At 50.7% G+C, this 20170-nt stretch overlaps 1 protein-coding gene across 1 annotated transcript in view; it reads left to right on the forward strand.

The window, feature by feature from the left end:
- Nucleotides 1-4477: 4477 nt before the first annotated feature.
- The window catches only part of SH3PXD2B (SH3 and PX domains 2B), a 100552-nt gene continuing 84859 nt past the window's right edge, over nt 4478-20170 (forward strand). Inside the window, exon 1 of the mRNA XM_080804401.1 lies at nt 4478-4687. Within this exon, the coding sequence (XP_080660527.1) occupies nt 4613-4687 (75 nt within the window). The 5' untranslated portion in view covers nt 4478-4612. The remainder of the gene's footprint in view (nt 4688-20170) is intronic.

The following is a 20170-nucleotide window of genomic DNA, read 5'->3' on the forward strand; positions in this document are numbered from 1 at the left end:
GGCTCATTCGTGAATCTCCACCCTTATGACCTAATCAATCCTAGAGACTCCCACTTCCAAATAACCTCAAATTGGGAATTAGAGTTCAACACAGGTTTGGGGACACAAACATTCCATCTGTAGCAGAAAAGCATCTACTTAATGAAGAGGAGTGGATTACAAACATTAAGAAAACATCAGTCCTGTCCTCAAGGGGCATCCTGCTTCTGGAAGGAACATGGGTCAGGCACCCAACAGGTCTGAGTTTAGATCCAAGCTTCCTCACTTTTCTGTGCTATGGTACTAGGCAACTTCTCTGAACTTTGCTTTTCTCACTTGAAAATGGGAAAAAGTAACACACACTGTGGGTTTCTTGGATAAATTAGATAGAGAAATGGGTGTGGAATGTCTGGTGCTGCACATAGCTCCTGGTAGTTGATCAGACACACATCCATCCCTTTACACACATCCCTTTACAAAGTGAGGGAAGGACAGGTATAGGCACAATTTAGAAGCACAGAGTATGTAGGGCTGAGAGCAGCACTAAAGGACCCAGGTCGTGGAGGACTTGAATGCCGATCTCCAGCACATGAATATCGATGAGCAGTGGGAGCCAGTGAGGGTTTCTGAGCAGGGGAGGATTATGGACAGAGCTTCCTTTGAGGAGGAAGATAATTATGGCAGGAAAAGGGAGAAGATGCAAAGAAGCTATGCTTTCCTTCTTCCAGCTCCTAAAATGTCACTTTACCCAAGCTCCTCCCGACCCCCAAAGCTCTGCCCTGCAGCCTGGGCCCCTGGAACTTTGCTCTAAGGCCCACTTCCTTGTAGCCTATGATCTATTTCACGGGACCACAAGTGCCTGGCTGCTGAGCATTTGTAGGTTCGGCTGTGTTCATTGTGAGCATCTTGCTGTGCCAGTCAATCAGGCAACAGCCTTGGTGGGAAGAATCTCTTTCAACGTCCCCTCCCTGCCTTTGTTCTGGAAGAGGCCTGATTCCATCTCAGACAGCTGACAGAGAGAAGAAGAGAAAGATCAGGGCCTCAGCTCTCCGGGCCGGGCTCTCTGTCCCGGGGACATGGGATTTGGGAGAAGTACAGCCTGACAGTCAGGCAGACATCAAAAATCACAAAAAGACCAGAACCTGAATCAGGATGATGGACTCAATGCCCCTTGGATGGGTAGCCCTCCTCCCATATAAACCAGCCATATGGAATTCTGCGGTCCATCAGCTTTGGCATTGATTTTCTATGGTCTGCAGCTCTCAAGCTTGCAGAATGCACTTCTAGGACAGAAATTTAGAAGAATAAAGTCAGCTAAGGCAGCAAACTTACCTTTTCCTCTGCCCTATTCTCTTCACAGCCCAATCAGGGGACATGCCAGTGCTCCCAGGAGTGTGAACACAGTGAAGCTTGGTGTGAAGAGGTCTCTGGGGAGTGGGTAGGGACAAAAGCAAGCCCAGCCCTGGAGAGAACTTAGGTTCAAGTTAAGGAGATGGAGATGGATTCATTCATTCCCATAGGCATTTCCTCGGGGCCTCTCAATGCTAGTTTGTGCCAGATGCTGGGGGACTTGAGACAAATAAGACCCATTCCAACTCCTTGGGGGCTCAGAGTCTGGCAAAGGAATCAGCTCTATATGAAGTCAGTAATGGCTGTGACAAGACACAGTGATAGCAGGAGGGGGGATGGAGAAGCAATTATGTATCTGGGATGCAGGGCTTCCTGGAGGAAGTGACATCCAAGCTGGGCTTTGAAGGTTGAATAAGAGGTCACTGGCAAGGTGGGGAAATGAATCACTTACACTAAGGTATACCGGTAGGAAAAAACAGAATATACATCCTTCTAGAGATCACAAGTCGTATCTATTTTGGGGATGTGGGGAAAACAGAGGCAACTGGTGGGAGCTGAGACTGGACACAAAATCAGGGGAGAGGATCAGGACTGGGAAGGAGTAGATGTTTAATACTAATTCATGGAGAATCAGTATTAAAATTAGGTTTGAGATTTGGATGCACTTAAAGGGAGATGTTTAGCTATCTCAGATCAGCTAATAGAAAAATAACAAAAATACATGTACTTTATGTGTATTATCACATTTAGACTCTAGAACAAGCCAATGAGGTCAGTGACTATTCCTTTCCCATCTTACACATTAGGAGATAGAGTACAGAGAAGTCACATGACTTGCACAAGGTCACATACTTGGTAAATGGTGGTTGCCAGCCACTGGGGAAAGAGGTATAGGGAGTTTATTGCTTAAAGGATACAGAGTTTCAATATGGGAGTATTTTTAAAAAGTCCTATAGATGGATGTTGGTGATGATTGCACAACAACACAAATGTACTTAATGCCCCAGAACTGTACGCTTACAAATGGTTAAAATGGTGAGTTTTATGTCATGTGTGTTTTATTACAGTAAAAAGGAAGACAAAGAAAGATAAAGGAAAGGCATGGAAAGATGCAAGCATTGCATCTTCTGCTACAGGCAAATGAGAGGAAAGTCTGTCTCCCTGGGCCAGACCTGCCACAGAAGAGGCGAGCCCAGGATGGCTGAAGCCCCAACTTGGCCACTCCGTGTACAACTCGGCCAGGTTGCATAGCCTTTCTGGGAAAACCGAGGAAGCTGGCTGATTCACAGATTTCCTCTAGTGTCGGCCTTCTGTGGTTCTGCCTTATTAGGAAGGCTTGGCTCATTCAGAGGACGAGGTAAAAGGAACAGAAAACCCAGGTCTTCCACATACTGGACATTTCCAAGTAGCTTGACTTATAGCGGTTCTTCAGAAGAACATGCCTTACAGAAACGTTATCAGTGAGTGTCCTGGTATAAAACAGATGCCTCTCTCAAACCAGGGCACCAGGGAAGTTTACTAGAGTCCACTTACAAAGGTGTGAGCAGGGCTTGGGGAACCCCGGGGAGATGATACAGTACCTAGGCTTTGCAACAGCAGGACTGTTAACACCCTTAGTGGAAAAAAGGTGGTTCCAGGAACCCTGAGGGAGAAGGCATGTGGAAGGCTACCTTTGGTAAGCACAACCCTGCAGGGAGAGAACTCAGGAAATTAGACTGAGACCTCTCTCTTCTTCTGCCCTTAGTCTCCTGCTGGGGGCCTCCCATGGGCCAAGCCCAACAGGAAGCTGAGTACAGGGAGCCCATCGGTGAAATCCACACAGGCCATCCCCTGGAGCCAGAGCAGGGCGGTAAAACCTGGCAACGAAGTTGGAGGGGCAAATGGATGGGTGGCTCCAAAGTGGTCGGCACCCTGCTATCCAGGAACCTGGCCAGGGCTGCTGGGAAGTACCCTCCCCTGGAGGACCCTTATGGTCTTTCAAAGGATGACCTGGGATCCAGGGTGGGAAGGAGCCTCGGTTCTTTCTGGCCTGGAGGTGAGTGATGCAGTTTGTTGGACAAACGACTAGTGTTGTTCGTAGCGTGACAGTATTGGCCAGGCTCCTATCCATGCACTGATGTGTACATTTGTTCAGACATTTGTTCAGCGGCCACCTGAAAATGACTCTGAGCCAAGCCAGGGCTAAGCCAGGGCTAGGAGGCACTAGACTAAGAAATGTGAAACAGCCCCAGCCACCTTAGCTGGTGAAACATGCCCAGAGCCACACAGGGATGGGTTCTTTTCACCAGTTCTGTGAGTCTGGAGGCTGTTCTCAGGCACCCCATCTGTAGTATGGGCCAACCACCTTTTCGTCCCAGAGTTGTCTTGACCGTTCAAAAGGAACATTTCAGAAAAGCAGAAGGCAGTGCCTCGGCACGGAGGAAGAGCTCCACGTTTGGGAATCAGCCGCCTCTGTTCCAAGCACACCTCTGCCCCATGCTCCCATCCACAGCCCTATTATGCTGCCCTGCTACTGTTGTTGCAATTATATTGTACTTGCATTTGTTGCGATTTTTATCTTCCTCTCTCCCCATCTCTGAGTGTACACCTAGCAAAGGAAGCTCCTGGCCTCTGGCTACTCCCTGAATCCCCAAGGCTTGGGTCTGAGTTTAAAACTGCCAACATTTTATACAGTGGGCAGACATTGCCAATGGCTTCACATGCATCGTCACATGGGAGGACAGTCCTGGTTGGCAGGTGGTCGTACAAGACCTGTTCTACTGATGAAGGAACTGAGCCCGGAGAGGTGAAGCAACTTGCCCAAAGCCGCGGAACAGATAGCGGCAGAGTCGGAATTTGAACCCGGGAGCCCGGCCCGCAGATCCGGCGCTGGACCGCGGCTCCTGAGCTGAACGAATGCGGGAATGAATCCACCGATCAGTCAGTGACTGGCCAGCGGATGCGCGCCCGTCCCCTCCCCCGGACTCCGGGGCAGGGCGCCGGGACAAAGGCGCGGCGGAGGCCGGACGTGGGCCAGCCGGGTCCGCGCGCCGGAGGCGGGAACGGGGCCGGGCCCTTTAAGGGGGGCGGGGCGGCGGCGCGGGGGGCGGGCCTGGGGGCGGGCCGGGGGCGGGCGACGGCGGCGGGCCCGGCCCGAGGGCGCGCGGAGCGAAGGGCGGCGGCGGCGGCAGCGGCTCGTGCTCGGCCCGTGATCTGCCGGGGCTCTCGAGAGCGCTCAGCCCCTCGCTTTCCGCCCGCCGCAGCGCGCCCCCCGCACCCGCGCTCGGCCCCGCGGAGGACGGCCATGCCGCCGCGGCGCAGCATCGTGGAGGTGAAGGTGCTGGACGTGCAGAAGCGGCGGGTGCCCAACAAGCATTATGTGAGTGCCGCGCGGCCCCCACGCCCCCTCGAGTCCGTGCCCCGCCGGGGGCGACCGAGAGCCCCTGGGTTCTGAAAACTTCCGAACCGTCTGCTCTTTCCCCACCCTCCCCTTCTCTCCCCCCTTGGCCCTACTGCTGCGTGCCCGGGTCTCTCCCAGCTCCTCCCCCTCCCCCTCCTCTCTTTTGCCCGGGTCTCCTCCCCTCCTTCCCGTCCTCCAGCCTCGCGCCCCTGCTCGCCCCTCTGCAGCTCCTCTCCTCCTTTCCGTCTCCCCCTTATCCTCCCCCCCCAACTCCTCCTGCCCGTCTGTGGAAAAGTCTGGCCCCAGCCAATGTAGGGGACAGAGAGACAGAAAGGGGGGGAGGGGGGAGGAGAGACACAGAGAGAAGCTCCTGTTCTCAGGCTGCCCGCCCGGTTCCTCCTTGTCCAGAGACACTCAGACCCGCAGTGCCTAGCCACAGGTAGACCCTCTGGGTATCGCCAAGTTTGGCTCTGTTCTTTCGGAGGATCCAGCCGGAGCCATCTCCAAGAATGGCTCCTTTGAGTGCCTGCACCGTGAAAAGGTTTTAAAAAAAAAAAAGTCCCTGCCCTCTTTCTCCAATAACTTCTGTTTAAAAATGTAGGAAAGTTTTCTCCTGGTACCTCCCAGTGTAAAATGAGAATTTTGTTTAGAGCTGGTGAGAATGGGCCAGCAGCCTCATTTTGCAGATGGGAAGCCTGAGGCTCAAGGAAACTGCAGGTTCTAGAACGTGGAGCTGCATTCAGGCCTTCCCTGCCTCTGGAAGGTGTGCCAGGGCAGGCGGTGACCCCAAGATGGGAAATGGATTGTGCAGCAGTCTAGGTACCTGAATCTGGGCTCAAGGGGCCCTGGGATCACCTCAGAGGTTTTGGGTGGAGGTGTTCTGCGTCTGTGGGATATTGGGCCTGAGTGAGGCCTTGGGGAGGCCTTTTTCCTGGAGGGAAGGGGGCTGTGGTGTCTGTGGTGGTGAGAGGGGGGCAGTGGCAGCGCCTAGCTGCAGAGAAGTTAACCAGGAAGGAAAAAAGAGCAAGAGGGAGGGAAAAAATCCTAACAAAGAAGTGTAGAACAATGACTAGCAAAGGGCGTTGGCTGGCTAAATTCAGCTCCGTGGCCTCCCTGCAAGTCTTCTCTGGATCTATTTTCTTAAGAGGCTCGTTCTTATAAAGCAGATCTACATGCCCTCCGTGAATAGCCTATAAAATTCTGAAAGGAGATAGCCGGAATCCACTCTGCACTCTCCACGAGAAAGGGTGTGCTGTGTGAGTCGGTATTGTTATTGGCTGAGGCAGCCAGTTACTCAGCCCTCAGCCAGGCGGTGGGAAGCTATTTCCTGGACCTGTGGCATCTTTAAATAGAGTGAAGTTTCCCTTGATTCCAGAGTGGAGCTGAATTGTCTTTTTTTTTTTCATCCTTTTTTTTTTTTTTTTTTTTTGGTTAACTGCTTCAAATGCTGCCAAATCTTGGTTTCTTGTTTGAGCTTGTTGAGTGTGTAACTGAGTTGCCTTTTGGGTATGAAGACAGTTTTCACCAACATGGCAACAAGAGAAAGTCTAAAATTCTCCATGCTGCTTCCCACCCAATCTGTGAGCTGGCAGAACCAGAATAGACACAGGCACCACAAACCAGGCATCAGCATCCAGTCACTCTCTCCTCTCTGCTCCCAGCACATTCATATGAGGTTCATATGCATGAAGTTCTTGAGCCCGTTTGACAGATGAGGAGACTGAGGCTCAGAAAGGTGAGGTCCTATGCCTGAGGTCACAGTCACGGGCAGAGCAAGGGACATCAGTCCAAGTCTGTTGGATCCCCAAAAATGGTGTTCCACTGGAGCACACCCTTTCCTAGATCCATACCTTCCTAATTTCCTTAAGCAGAGTCCCCTTAAGAACCAGGAAGTCTGCCGTCATTGGTGATCCCCCTGACTAAGCTTTTCATCCTCTGCTTAGTCAGATCCATCCCCGCCAGCTTTTTGAAGTTTCTGCGGCTTTAAGGGACATCTTGCTTAGCTTTCCATCACTTTTTAGGGGCCCCTTGAGACAAGTTAAAAATACGGATTTGGGTTCAAATCTTGGTCTCCACTTGGGTGGCTGTGTCACCTCTCTGAGACTCAGTTTTCTCATCTGTACCTGGGGGGTGATGGTGCCCACTTCCTAAGGGAAGGAACCATGTGACATCTGGGCTGGTGTGACATAGCTTTGTGAGCCTACCTCCCTACTCCGTGATGTCCATGTCACTCTGATTGGGAATGTGCCAAAGTCATGTGTGGAGGGATTTCACCAAAAACTTGTTTTTCTGCATGTGGGTTTAGTCACTCTTGTTGCTCAAGGTGGCTCCCTTCCTGGTAACCAAGCTTTTGGTTCACCAGATGAAGAGGGGCAATGAGCTAAAGTGAAGCCTGAGTCGTCCACAGAAACAGGGCAGATATAGTGCCGTGATGGCAGGGGACCGGAACCCAGCAGAAAGTACTGGCACCTCCCTTTCCTGTTCTCAAGACATGGCCACCCCACCACTCTGGAATAAATGGGCACAGAGGCTGCTCTTGGTGTGGGCCTAGGCTTTCATCCCATTTGGTGTCCTCCTCTCTGAACCTGACCCAGCCACCCTGGAGAGAAAGCATGGCAAGGGGAGTTGGACAGTCCTGAGCTTTGCCATTTCGTGCTGTATGTGTGACCTTAGGCTGGTCGACCCAGCTCTCTGAACTCCATCTTCTACAATCTGCAAGTTGTAAATACTGTTCCTTCTCTCTGGGACAGAATTTCTCAACCTCAACACTGCTGACAGTGTGAGCCAGATCCTTCTTTGTTGTGGGGGGGGCTGTCCTGAGCATTGTAGGAGGTTTAGCAATATCTCTTTGTCTTCTACCCACTAGGTGCCAGTAGTGTCCCCCTCCCAAATTGTGACAACCAAAAACATCTCCTGACATGTCTCATAAGAGTTTAAAATCACACCCCCCACCCCCACCACCCCTGCCTCAACCTAACTCTGTGTTAGAATATACAAATCAGTTACAGAGAATTGTTAGCCACACCCCCTAATTTTCCACCACCCCCTCCCCCATTTGCAGCTACCTTGGCCACCACCTGTTTGCCTTGGAAGGAACTGGTCTCAGGTACTGCTGATGTCATGGAGAACTGCCCCTCAGCCCAGGGCTGGATCACCAGTTCCACCCAAAATGACACCTGAAATGCTCCATGATCAGCCGTGCCCCACCCTACCCTCCTTTACCTGTGGGCACAGATGTCATCAGTGGGCCCAGGGGCAGAGCCACAGGCCCGGTCTGCAGAATATAGGGACAGAAACCCCCAGGACCTGTGAGATCCAAACCGTTGGGTAGGGATTGTTGTGGATGATAATATCAATGATACTGTGATTCAGAGAGGCTCCCCTGAAGCCGCCTACCTCTGTCAGAGGCTGGGAGAGCGAAGGCTTGGGGAGCTGCTCCCCTTCTGTGCTAGCAAATCTCCTTGCCCAGAGCCTAGGGCTTTCGGAATGAATGGAAAGGGGGCTTTCTAGGGTGATGCCCTGGGGAGACCCTCCCTGGCTGGGTTATCTTCTGACTTGAGAGGAGGAGGAAGTGTTCCCTGGAGGTTTTGCAGGATCACCCCATTTCTTGCACTGAAGTGGGATATACAGAAGCCTTGGATTCAGAAGAGAGTCCCTGTCTGCAAGAGCCAGGAGGGGCTGGCTTGCTCTGCCTTGAGATCTTTAGATGTTAAGAGGAGCAAGGTGGTGGTAGTAGTAGTTAAAGCAGCAGTCATAATAGCTGAAATCTGATCACCTCTTGTGGGCCAGGCACTGGATGAAACTCTGTATAGTTAGTCCTCACAACAGTCCTTTAAAAATAGGTACTTTTGGGGGCACCTGGGTGGCTCAGTGGGTTAAAGCCTCTGCCTTTGGCTCAGGTTCGTGATTCCAGGGTCCTGGGATCGAGCCCTGTGTCGGGCTCTCTGCTCAGCAGGGAGCCTGCTTCTCCGCCTCTCTCTGCCTACTTGTGATCTCTGTCAAATAAATAAATAAAATCTTAAAAAAAAATAGGTACTTTTTAATACACTATTTCAAATATACAAATACATAAGATGGTATAACACTCCACTGGGCAGCTCTGTCAGATCTTCGTATTTGGCTGTTTCAGATCGTTATTTTTGGTTTTTAAGAAATGTAGCAGAAGCAAAACCCTTATGTACCCTCCCTAACTCTCCCTCTCCCCAAAATGAACTGGTGTCCTGCAGTTCGTATTTATCATTCCTGTGTCCTTTTAAAAAATAGACTATTAGTAGGGCGCCTGGGTGGCTTAGTCAGTGAAGCCTCTTGCCTTTGGCTCAGGTTCATGATCCAGGGTCATGGGATAGAATGCCGCATCAGTCAGTCTCCTTGCTCAGTGGGGAGTCTGCTTCTCCCTCTCCCTCTGCTCCTCCCCCTGCTTGTGCTCTCTCTCTCCAGATCTGTCTCTCTCTTTCTCAAATCTTGTTAAAACAATAGACTGTTAGGTCTGTTAGGATTTTTTTTTTCCTCTCACAGCTTTATTGAGGTATAATTTATAAGCCATAGAATTCACTCATTTTAAGTGTATGGTTTGCTGATGTTTTAGTAAATTTATAGAGCCATGAGGCCACTACTGTAATGTGGTTTTATAACGTTCGCATTACCCCCAAAAAGGTCCCCGGGGTTTATCTGCAATCAGTCCCCTTCCTGCCCCCCCAGCCCTGTGCACCTTTTAATGTTTTTCCCTTTTTAACACTGGCCCAAATCTTGCATGAATGTTTTAGAACTACATAAAAACATTGCCCTTTTGAGATCGATGCTGATACATGTGGCCCCAGTTGATTTTAACTGCTGTTTAATATTTCACTTGACTAGAGCACTGTTTCTTTTAGCTCCTGGTGGGGACTCCTAGGGTGTCCCAGCAGTGCAGGTCCGCACAGCTGCTACCTGCTGGTGTACCCGAGGTGGGGTCACTGGGACACTTATATCCCCCAGAGCAGTGTCTGTCTGTGCACCCCTTTGCTGTGTGTCCTTTCCAGCACCTCACATGGTCAGACTTTATAGCTTAAGCCAATCCGCTGGGCGCAGAATAGGATCACACCATGCTGTTCCTGTCTCCCTGCTCACCGGCAAGTTGAGCATCTTCTGCCTCCGTCGACCATTTACATTTCCTCTTCTGTGAATTGCCTGTTTGATCTTTTGCCCCTTTCTCAACAGATTGAGTTATTTGTCTTCTAGTAAATGGTGTGATTTTATATAGGCAAGATCCTAATCCTTCAGGTAGTTACCGTGGCGTTCCCATTCTCCCCTTGTGACTGGAGGCTCAGAGAGGGGAAGGCTTGTACCTGAGGTCACACAGCAAGGAGTGGCCACATGGGGACTGAGCCAGATGCATATGTGGTGTAGGACAGGTGGCAGCCCGGTAGCCCTGTGATCCCACCCCTGTGCCAGGCAACCTCGGGTGTGTCACTTGCCTTCTAGACCCCCGTTTCCCCTTCTTGGCCCTGCCCTCATCTCACTGCTCCCTCAGCCTGGAGGCGGGCAGCCATACCCCTCATCATTCTCACCCCCGGAAGCTCTAAGTTGATTGCCCCCCTGGAGTAATGGGGTGGCAGATGCCATGCCACCAGCCTTGAAACCTGTTTTCTCCATTCGCCAGGTGCTAGAAGCCCAGGGTCGCCATTCTGAACTGTTGGGTTTTGCCGGGTAGATCACACCCTTATTAGGTGTGACCAGCATTCTCATCTCAGTCTATAGGAGGCCTCTGGCAGGCAGGCTCAGTGGTCTGGCACAAAGCGTGCATCCGCTGCCCAAATTAGCTGTGTTCTGTGTCCAGCCCCTGGTTGCCTAGCCCCGCTTCTTTTGCAGGAACATGCAGGGCAGGGCAGCAAACTTGGATGTTGGGGATACACATGGCCTTCGCCGACGCCACTGCTAGCCTTAGTTTCTGCATCTGTAGAATGAGTACAGCGTCGTCCACCTGAGAGGAAGTGTTGTTGTGTGGTTTACGGATAACGTAGACACTCAGTGCCTTCTGCTGGAGGGATAGACGCCAGCTACTAGCACACTTCTTTCGTGCTGAAAATTCCCGACTTTGAGGCCTGCTGAAGCACTTTTGAGCTGGGCGACTTTGTTGGCGAACTACCTGAAGTTCTATAAAATGAGAGCAGGAGGGTGTACTAGAACTTATGGACGAGTGTAAGGCGATTGTGAAGATGAACTCTTGTCGCACAATATTCAGCCTGACGCGTCGTGTATTTAAGGCACTTAATCAATGGTAGTAGTCATGAAAAATAACATGGACAGTAATAATAACCACGATCCAAATCTGTGCCTCTTCCCCTGCCTGCTGCTGTGAGGCTACGCTATGTGTTCTCCAAGCTCCTTTATTCAAGAGGCACACTTGGACTGCTCGCCCCAGGCTGGACACCCAGCAGCCTCGGGCATGGGTCCTCCAGCACAATGGAGACTTCCTGTCTCCCCTGCAGATGGGTTCTTGTCACACACTCCATCTACGTCCCAGAGAAATAGTGCATTAGGTAGGCATTAAGGCCCCTTGGGTAGGTTGGGTTTTTTTAAGGACTGTTGCTTTCTTCTGACTGAAAAGCAGTGGACCTTATCAGGCACCACCCTTAGGGCTCTGGCCTTTGGATGCAAGGAGCCAGATGGGTCATCCTCAGCAGGAGATCTCAGCCTGCTCCTTGTGCTCTGGGCTCCCACACAGGCTCAGGATAAAGGCAAATGGAACTGTCATAGCTTCCGGTTACTTACGGGTCACTTTAGTTCCGACTTTGAATCTGTGTCATTCCATGCTTCTGGTGAGCAAAGAAAGCACACCAGACGGTGTGGGTTCAAATCCCTGCTCTGCCACCAACCAGCAGTGTGACTTCAGAGAAGTGGCTTATCTATCCTCTCTGCACCTCTATAAAATGGGAATAGTAACAGTTCCAATTTCATAGGACTGTTGGGGGGATTCAATGGGCGCAGCATATAGACAGGGCTCTGTCATTGCGAGCTATATTAGGAACATACAAACATAGTATCGTTTATGATAGTAAGAAGTCTGTAACCACTTAAACACTCTTCAGTGGAGAACAAGATAAATGAAATGTACTCTAACCACATACGAGGGTACCATCAAGATGGTAAAAATGTCTTCTGTCTTCTGTCATGGGAATATTAAATAGTAAAAGCTGTTTGCAGAATAACATGCTCAGGCTGATTCCCGCCTGATTACAAATCAAGGAGGAAAATATGTGTCTGTGTAAGCACAGAAATACAGCTGATAAAACATGTTCTTTCTTTCTTTTTTTCTTTCTTTTTTTTTTTTTTTTGCTCGTCTGTGCTTTTCTGTTTCCCAAATGTTCTGCAGTGAACACAGATTCCTGTTTTTAGTGAAAATTAAAAAAAAAAAAAAACCAGCAAATGCTCATTTTCAAAAAGAAGCTGTGCCAAGCTGTGGGTGGCTCCAGCCAGGTTCCCACATCCTGCTGCCCTGTCCCGTCCCAAAGCAGTGGGATTCTCCAGCTCCTCAGAGAGCCCGTCCTCGCGAGGTAGGCGTCGGCCTCCAAGCCTCTTCTCCCACTCCCGCTGCAGAGGGAGGTCTCTGGATGTGGCTTTCCAGCATGAGCCCAAGAAGTGGAAAGAAATGAGTTTAAAATACCTCGAGGGAAGGCCGGAGCAGATGCTTTCCGAGTTAAAATGCTGCTTGCTCAGCGGGTCCAGGTCCCCCTCCCCTAACGCCTGCCTGCTGCGGAAGAGGGTTGGAAAGAATTGTGGGCCGGAGTTCTGCGGTGGGCTCCGAGGTCACAGGGCACAAGAAAAGCCATCCAGATGAGAGGTTCGCCCCGCACCCCGCTCCCTGGGTGTTCAGGCGGTCACTGTTAACCTACCCCGAGGTGCACGGGGGTCAGCTGAAGGCCAGTTGGCTATCACACTGCTGGAAAAATACTAGGGGACCGACGGCACCATTCATGGTACTTCTGAACATCCAGGACACTCATATCCTGATCGCAAATGGTGCATGCTTTCTCCCTGGAAGAAAGGGCTGTGGTAGGGGGAGCGGTCTTGCTTGGTGTGACTCAGTTTTTTCCCTCCCTTTGGAGATGAAGGCCAGCTGTGTGGGTCACTGCAGCTGCAGGAAGCAGAGCCACTGGCCGAGTACCATGTCAGCCTGGTGGGCGCAGCAGTGAGTCGTGGGCACCCGTCCTTGGCCGAAGGAGAGAAAATGAGGCTTATTAAGAAGGCCATGTGGCTGCAGGGTTGTGAGTGTGGCTTCTGCACTCGGAGGCCAGGTTCTAGTCTGATTCTGTCATTCACTCTCTGTTGGCCCTGAGCCTTCTCCTCTGGGAAGTATGTGGCTTTGGTGGCTTTGCAAATTAAATGAGCTTTGATGCAGAATGCCTGAGGACAGTGCTGCTGGGACAGTTGTCCTTGGTGCTTCCTGGCCCCGGGGTAATGCCCAGAAACTGGGGCCCTGTGGTCCCCTCCCCAGAGCCCTTATCGGTGGGGTTAGCCAGATGCTGGGTGGAGCTGGCCTCACTGCCCCTTGCCATGACATGGGGACTGGCTGATGTGATAGACTCAGGAAGCTCAGCATCTTACAGCAGGCGGGTGGGCAGGGGCTAGTGTGGCTCACTCCTCTGCGACTCTCCCGGAAGCTCACAGGTCCAACCTTTGTCACATGTCCTTCATTCCTCCACCCCTTCTCCAAACCATGGGGTGTTTTCCTCCCGTACTCCCATACTTGCTGGCTCAGATGCAAACCTGCAGGTGGGCCGTGAACCCAAGCCCAGGGCCTTCTTCAGGAGGTGAAGGGAGAAGGGACTAGTGGTGCATCTTTTGTGTGCAGGGGGGCAGAGCTCTGCTGCCTGCTTCTGCGGACCTATGTCAGGCTGTCCCAGGGCTGAGGGTTGCCAGATTTACCAAATTTAACAGGATGCCCAGTTAAATTTGAATTTCAGATACACATGTGCTATTTGGGACATACTTAGACTACAAAATTATTCCTTGTTTATTTGAAATTCAGATTTTACCAGGCATCCTGTACTTTGGCAAATCTACAAAAACCACCGCTTTCCCAAAAAAAAAAAAGCTAAGAACCTTTGGACTTTGTAGTAGTGGTAATGTTTCTTGAGAATTCAGAACAAATACAGTTCCCTCCCGGGACCAGGCACTTTGAAGTGCAGGGATGATCTACAGATACACAAACCAGGAATTCAAACTTGAAGGAGGTCAGTGTCCTGAGAGAGACAGGCAGACGGGGTGTTTCAGAGCTAGTCTGGAACTTGGGGGAGTAAGCAGAGGCCTGTGCACTTGGGTTCTGGGAAACTTGGACTTGGACAAGGCAGCATGGCGGAGGTGACCCAAGGCTGATCACAAAGCTGGGGAGGGATGCCGCAAGTGGAGAAAGGGAAGGGAATTTCAGGCAGAGAACAGGAAGGCAAAGAAGTGGAAACCCCGGTACGTGGTGCTGCAGTATGTGGTGCGTTTGAAAGAAGCGGGAGAGATTTGAGTGATGCAGATGAAGCTTGGCAGGTGGGGGCTGGAAGGACCCAGGGGCTCCTGAGTGGGCTAATAACCACAAAAGAATAGAAGGCACGAACCCCACCCTCAAGATGGGCACAGCCCCAGGACACATGGGTGGGGGGCAAGGGCTCGGGCTCGGAGGTGTCCAAGAGGAAATCACTGGAATAGCTGGGGAGCTGATACTCAGGGGCCCTCCTGCTGGCTGGGTGGGTAGAAAGGCCTTCCACGGGAGAATGGAGGGGGCAGAGCACAAACAAAACATGGGAGGTGGCAGGGAGGGAGAGCACCTGTCCACAGGGCGGCTATGTGCACATCACGAAGATGAAGTCTGGCAGGAGGGCGGGGAGGGAAATATTAGAGGGGGTTGCGAGAGCCAGTAGGGATTCCAAAGTTTGGGAAGGATTAAATAACTCCAGACTTGTTTTGTTCTCAAGACTTAATAATAATTTTTTATTCTTTTTATAGAAGAGGTATCATTTATCTGAGTGCTTCTTAGGTGCCCAAGGCTTTTCATACTTTATGCCACTGAGTCCACTCGGCACCTCTATGAGATGCAAATGGCAGAAATGAACCTGGCTAACTTAGGCTGTCAGGAATGTATGAAAAGATGGCTCCGGCAGAACGTGCGGGGAAAGGACCTGGCCAGCTGGGGCTCCCCGGGGAGGAGGAGCTGCCAGGGGGCATCAGAGCATTACCAGAGGCAGGCAGCTGCTCCATTCCTCAGGCCTTTGGCCACTCAAGAGTCCCGTTCCAGAAACAGAGAGTTTGACTGGCCCAGCCAGATCACCTGACCATCCTTTGGCCAGGCAACGGATGGATATTGGGATCCGTAGTCCCCCTGAATTGCAAGTAGCAGTCGAAGAGTCATTGGAGGAGATTCAGGGTGCTGTTGCTGGAAGAAGGGGCAGGTGGAAACAGTTGATGTCTACTACATGGATACTATTATTAGCCCATTTCACAAATGTGGAAACTGAGGCTTGGGAAGGTGGAATAATTTGCCCAGGATCGCACTCAGCTCTGTGCCTGTCGTTGGCTATATAAGGGTATAGTCAGTTCTCTCCCCACAAATGAAGGGAAACATTGCCTTAAAGCACACAAGGATAATATTTTCTAGTCTGCTTAATTAAGCAGAATTGCATGGACCCCCTGCCCACTCCATTGGCAAAGAAAGCTAGAAACCCACGCAGTGGCGTCACCATTTCCTCCTCCCCAGCCAAGGTGTGAATCAGCAGCCTTTGGCTTCGGGCCACCCTTGGCTGGCAGTCCGCTGCACAGATGTGGGTTTATTGTCTGCCCTGGGCCAAGCCTGGCCCGGAGCCAGAGAGAGGCTAAGATAGCCAGACAGCCTTTGTCCCCATGGAGGTCACCATCTGTTTGGAACACATCCTCACAGCCTTAGGGCCATGATGGAGCCTGGTGTGGGGCCAGGAGAGGGTCTGAGGCCTGGGTGGCCCCTTCCTCATTGAGACAGAGAGGTGTGCTCTGGAGGGGGAAGGCTGACTAGCAGAGGAGTTCTCAACACAGGTAGAATTCAGAGGGCCCTGAACTTGGAAGGGGAAAAGTTCATCTTTATTTTCATCAACCTCCGACCCTAATCTAGCACTGCCTTCTATAGTGAATGACAGCACCAACCCTCAATGATAGTAGCAATACCTGGGACTCTGTCACCAGTAGAAATTCGCCTGTTGCTGGAGGGGAGGGGGCTGGTTGATGGGCATTAAGGAGAGCACTTGGTGTAATAAGCTCTGGGTGTTCTATGCAACTGATGATTCACTCTACCCCTGAAACTAATACTACACTGTGTGTTACCTAAATTGAATTAAAAAAAAAAAAAATTCCCTTCTATTTTCATATCCCCTTACAGCTGTTGTGTGGTCCCCAAAGATCATTTATCATCTGCTGGTAGTAAGTAGATGATTTACTAGTCCAGAATTGTGGTATTACTCAACCTACCACTAGATTTCATTATTGCATTAATAAAGGGGTACATATATTCACCATTTTGTGTTTTGAAACGTTTTTATTATAATTCAGTGTACTGTTTCCTTTGGAACCCTGTGTGCTTTATTTTATTAATTTGAAATCATTCTGAGAAGTGGTCTGTAGGTTTTGTGAGATTGTCAAAGGGGTCTGTGGCACACACACAAAAAAGAAACAAAGAAACAAAAAAAACAAGACAGAGAGAGAAAGACTTCTGGGTAGAAGTTTCCAACTTTGGGTTTGGAAGGCAGGTGGCATGGGTTTGACCGGCTCTGCTGGTTACCAGCTGTATGACCTGGAGTAAATATCTTAACTTCTCTGTGCCTCAGTTTCTTCCTCTATAAAAATAAGAGTAAGAGGGGCGCCTGGGTGGCTCAGTGAGTTAAAGCCTCTGCCTTTGGCTCGGGTCATGATCCCGGAGTCCTGGGATCAAGCCTAGTGTCGGGCTGTCTGCTCAGCAGGGAGCCTGCTTCCCTCTCTCTCTGCCTGCCTCTCTGCCTACTTGTGATCTCTGTCTGTCAAATAAATGAATTAAAATCTTTTAAAAGAAAAAAAATGAGAGTAAGAATAGCACCCGCTGTGGATTATTTCACAAAGGCTTTAGAGCAGTGCCTGGCATATGAAGATGCTAGATTCCCCACTAGTATTATCTTAACCATCATCTCTATCACCATTACTTACAAGGATAAACATCTCAAATGATAGGACTCAGGTGGTCTGGTATGACCACATATTGAGAAACATCCTCTAAACAGACCAGCCCGGGCTGCATTCCCTGTGATTTAAAGCACTTTTCCCAGAAGATTTAGATGTTTGGATATTTAGCAGTGCAGTAATTAAAACAACGTTGAGAATAATTTCGATGTTTCTCATTGGAGGTATGATTAGATAAATGATACATGGTCTTCAGTGGACCGTTAAGGGTCCTCTCAAAATGGTTTTTTCAAAGAATTGTTAATGAATGGGAAATGCTCACCCTATAATGCAAGTGAAAAAGACAAATTATGTATGCAATGTGATCTTAATTTCAGAAAGTACTTGAATGTGTAGAAAGGGGTCTAGGGAAGAGCCCCAAACATCGTTTCTGGTGGTGGAAATGTGGACAGTTTTAAGACCTCAGACTTTGCCGTCAGACGGCTTAGTGCCAGCTGGGCTGAACTAGCCCCCTGACCTCCCCCGGCCTTACCTGCTATGCTGCAGAATGGAAACAGCGATACAGTGCGGCCTCGTAGGAAGCACACCTGGACTGTTGGGTGCTGTGAGGAATTATATTCTGCTTCATGTTGCATTACATTTTTGTGTATTACCCCTCTTTGTTTCTCTAGAGGGGAGAGGACGGTATAGTATGGTAGAGGCGGAGAGGTTCCAGGAGGGAGGGAGAAGGAGGGGAGCCTGCTTCCCCTGCTCTGTTTTTCCCTGTCTCATGGACTTGTATGGGAAGCACAAGAAGCTGGCAGAAAAGTCCACATAGGAGCTCAGATTGAGGCTGGGCGGAACGGTCTCCTCCCATAGATGAGGGGCCCAGGAGGGCGTGGGCCCAGGCCTGGCCAAGGATACTCTCGGAACCTCACCATTAGGAACTGCATACAGGTTCTGCAGGAAAAGGGGCTCCTTGGCTGTACAAAGCTGGAACCCCCTTCTGCCATTGCCTTACTTTATCTGGTGCAGGCGTCCCTCTCCCCTTATGACACCTCTCCTAGGTGGCCACCCTGAGGGTCTGAGAGCTCAGTCCTTCCACATTCTCAAGTTCTTTTCTCCTCCGTGTTCCCGAGCCCCGTAGGACAAGAGGAGACTGGACTTTAGGGTACGGGGCAGTTGTTTGGGGTGTACCTTAGGTTAGTTCACCTGGCACCCTGCCAGGGCACCCAGCTTTGATACAGAGCCTCCCAGCAGACGCAGGGCCCACACGCTGGGACTAGTCGCCTGCTGGCTTGTCTTCTTTTCTCCCACCAGACCCGAGTCCCTCATAGTCCAGGACCTGACTCGGAACAGATGCCAAATGTGTTCCTTGAATGAAGCCATGACTGCCTGGGCCCCTCAGTTCTAAGGTCCCGTGATTCTAGGGTGATGGACACTGACATCAATCAGCTGAGATGGTCAGATTCCTCGTGAGGACTCCTGTTGGCATCAGACCGAGCATTGTGTCATAATTGTTAAGGCACACGCTTTGGAGGCAGCCAGACCTGGATGCAAATCCTAGATGTGTCACTTTCTAGTTATGCAATTCTGGGTGGGTTACTTAACCCCTCAGAACCTCCGGATCTTCATCTATAAATGGAGGCCTCGTCCCATACATGACACTGAGTAAACACGCACAAAAAAAGTAACTGTAATTCTTAGTGTAGTCCGCTGGAAGCAGAAGGAATCCTCCAGCCCTCTGGGATGCTAGTAGGTTGAACCATACGAAATTGTCAACTTTTTACCCACACAAATAAAAGTTTCACTTAGTTCACCCTAATGATCTGGATTTGATTTGGGCCTAAGGCATGCAGTCTGCTTACATGGAAGGGGGTTAATGTCTACCACGAGACCAGGGGTCTTACAGACATTATCCCATTTATATGTTACACCTGCCCTGAGAGACAGGAAATAACTGTTATAGCATCCTTGTCTCACAGATGGGGAAACTGAGGCTCCCAAGTAGCTTGCTTGAAGACATGGTGTGGCCAGGATTGGAACACATGTCTGTCAAACTCAGAGTCTGTGCAGTTGGCACTGTTGCTGTCTTGAGGCTGGGCTGCCTGTTCCGTGTGGCGTGGCCTCGCCTCATGGCAGGGAGAGCTCCCAGCATTCCCTGGGGCCCCCTAGCCCAGCAGCTGGCAGCTGTAGACTGAGACTGCCTGAGAGGCTCTTTGGAACCCCCCATTTCTGACCCTCCTTTAGATAGTCTCAGCTTCTACAGTTTTCTGCTACAGTATCTTTAGCTTTGTTTGGGGGGCTGGAGGGTGGCAGGAAGGATTTGTGTCAGTTACCTTTCTAAACTTTGGGAGTGTTCTTCCTGAGCCCTCTTGTTTACTTGTTAAATCCAGGTCCTGGCATCTAGGCCCAGCGTCTCCTGGTCCAGCCCTTGTCCACAGCCCCACTGAGGCAGAGCCAAGATGGCCACTAGAGGCAGGAGGCCAGAGAGGGAGCCGTTGTAGAAACCCAGGCTGGTGACTGTGTTGGCCTGAACTAAATAAGGCTATCGGCTTCTCCAGACCCAATTACCCCATCCATAAAATGGGGGTGACAAGTCCTTCCCCATAGGGAATAAGGACCAGGAGTAAGGAAGTGCTCATTAAATGTGAATCAGCGTTGTTGTCTTGTTGTTTTTCATTAAGAGGGAACCAGTGAGAGACCAAGGAGGAAGGGAATCCAGTCAGAATCTGTGTTCTAGAAATATCCCTATTAGGGTGAGCAGAGGGGCAAGAGGACTTGCAAGAACAGCCCCTGGCATCCAAAGTGCGGCGGCCCAGGCCTGAGCTGAGGCCGTGTGGTGGAGGAGATAGCCAGTAAGAAGGCAGCACAACCAGCGGGGAGGGGAGAACCCAGGACGAGAGCAGCTACTGGACTCCTTGGTCTGGCCTCTCCCCTATACCTTTCCAGCCACCCTGGCTCCTACCTCCTTCTCCACTGAGCTCCCTCCTACCTTGGAGGTCCCACGTCCATTTGACCTTGTCTTAGAAGGTCCCAGACTTTTGGGATCTTCTGATCTCTGCCTGGTAGGATCAAGAATAGCCAGGCTTCTGCATACATTATCTTTGTGCCCACCGACTCTAGGCTGGGGGAGAAGGAACAAGGACCGTTCTTTATTGAGTGGCTACTATGTACCTGGTGCTATGCTTGGAGCTTTGCATGCACTGAATCATCTGATCCTTCCCATCACCCCGTGAGGTAGGCACTTCGATTACCCCCGTTTTACAGATGGAGAAGCGGGCTGAGATAGGACCTGCCCTGGCCCATGCAGCTAGGAAGTCACAGGGCCAGGGTTTAAGC

Source organism: Martes martes, assembly GCF_963455335.1.
Source record: "Martes martes genome assembly, chromosome: 5".
Lineage (NCBI taxonomy): Eukaryota > Metazoa > Chordata > Mammalia > Carnivora > Mustelidae > Martes > Martes martes.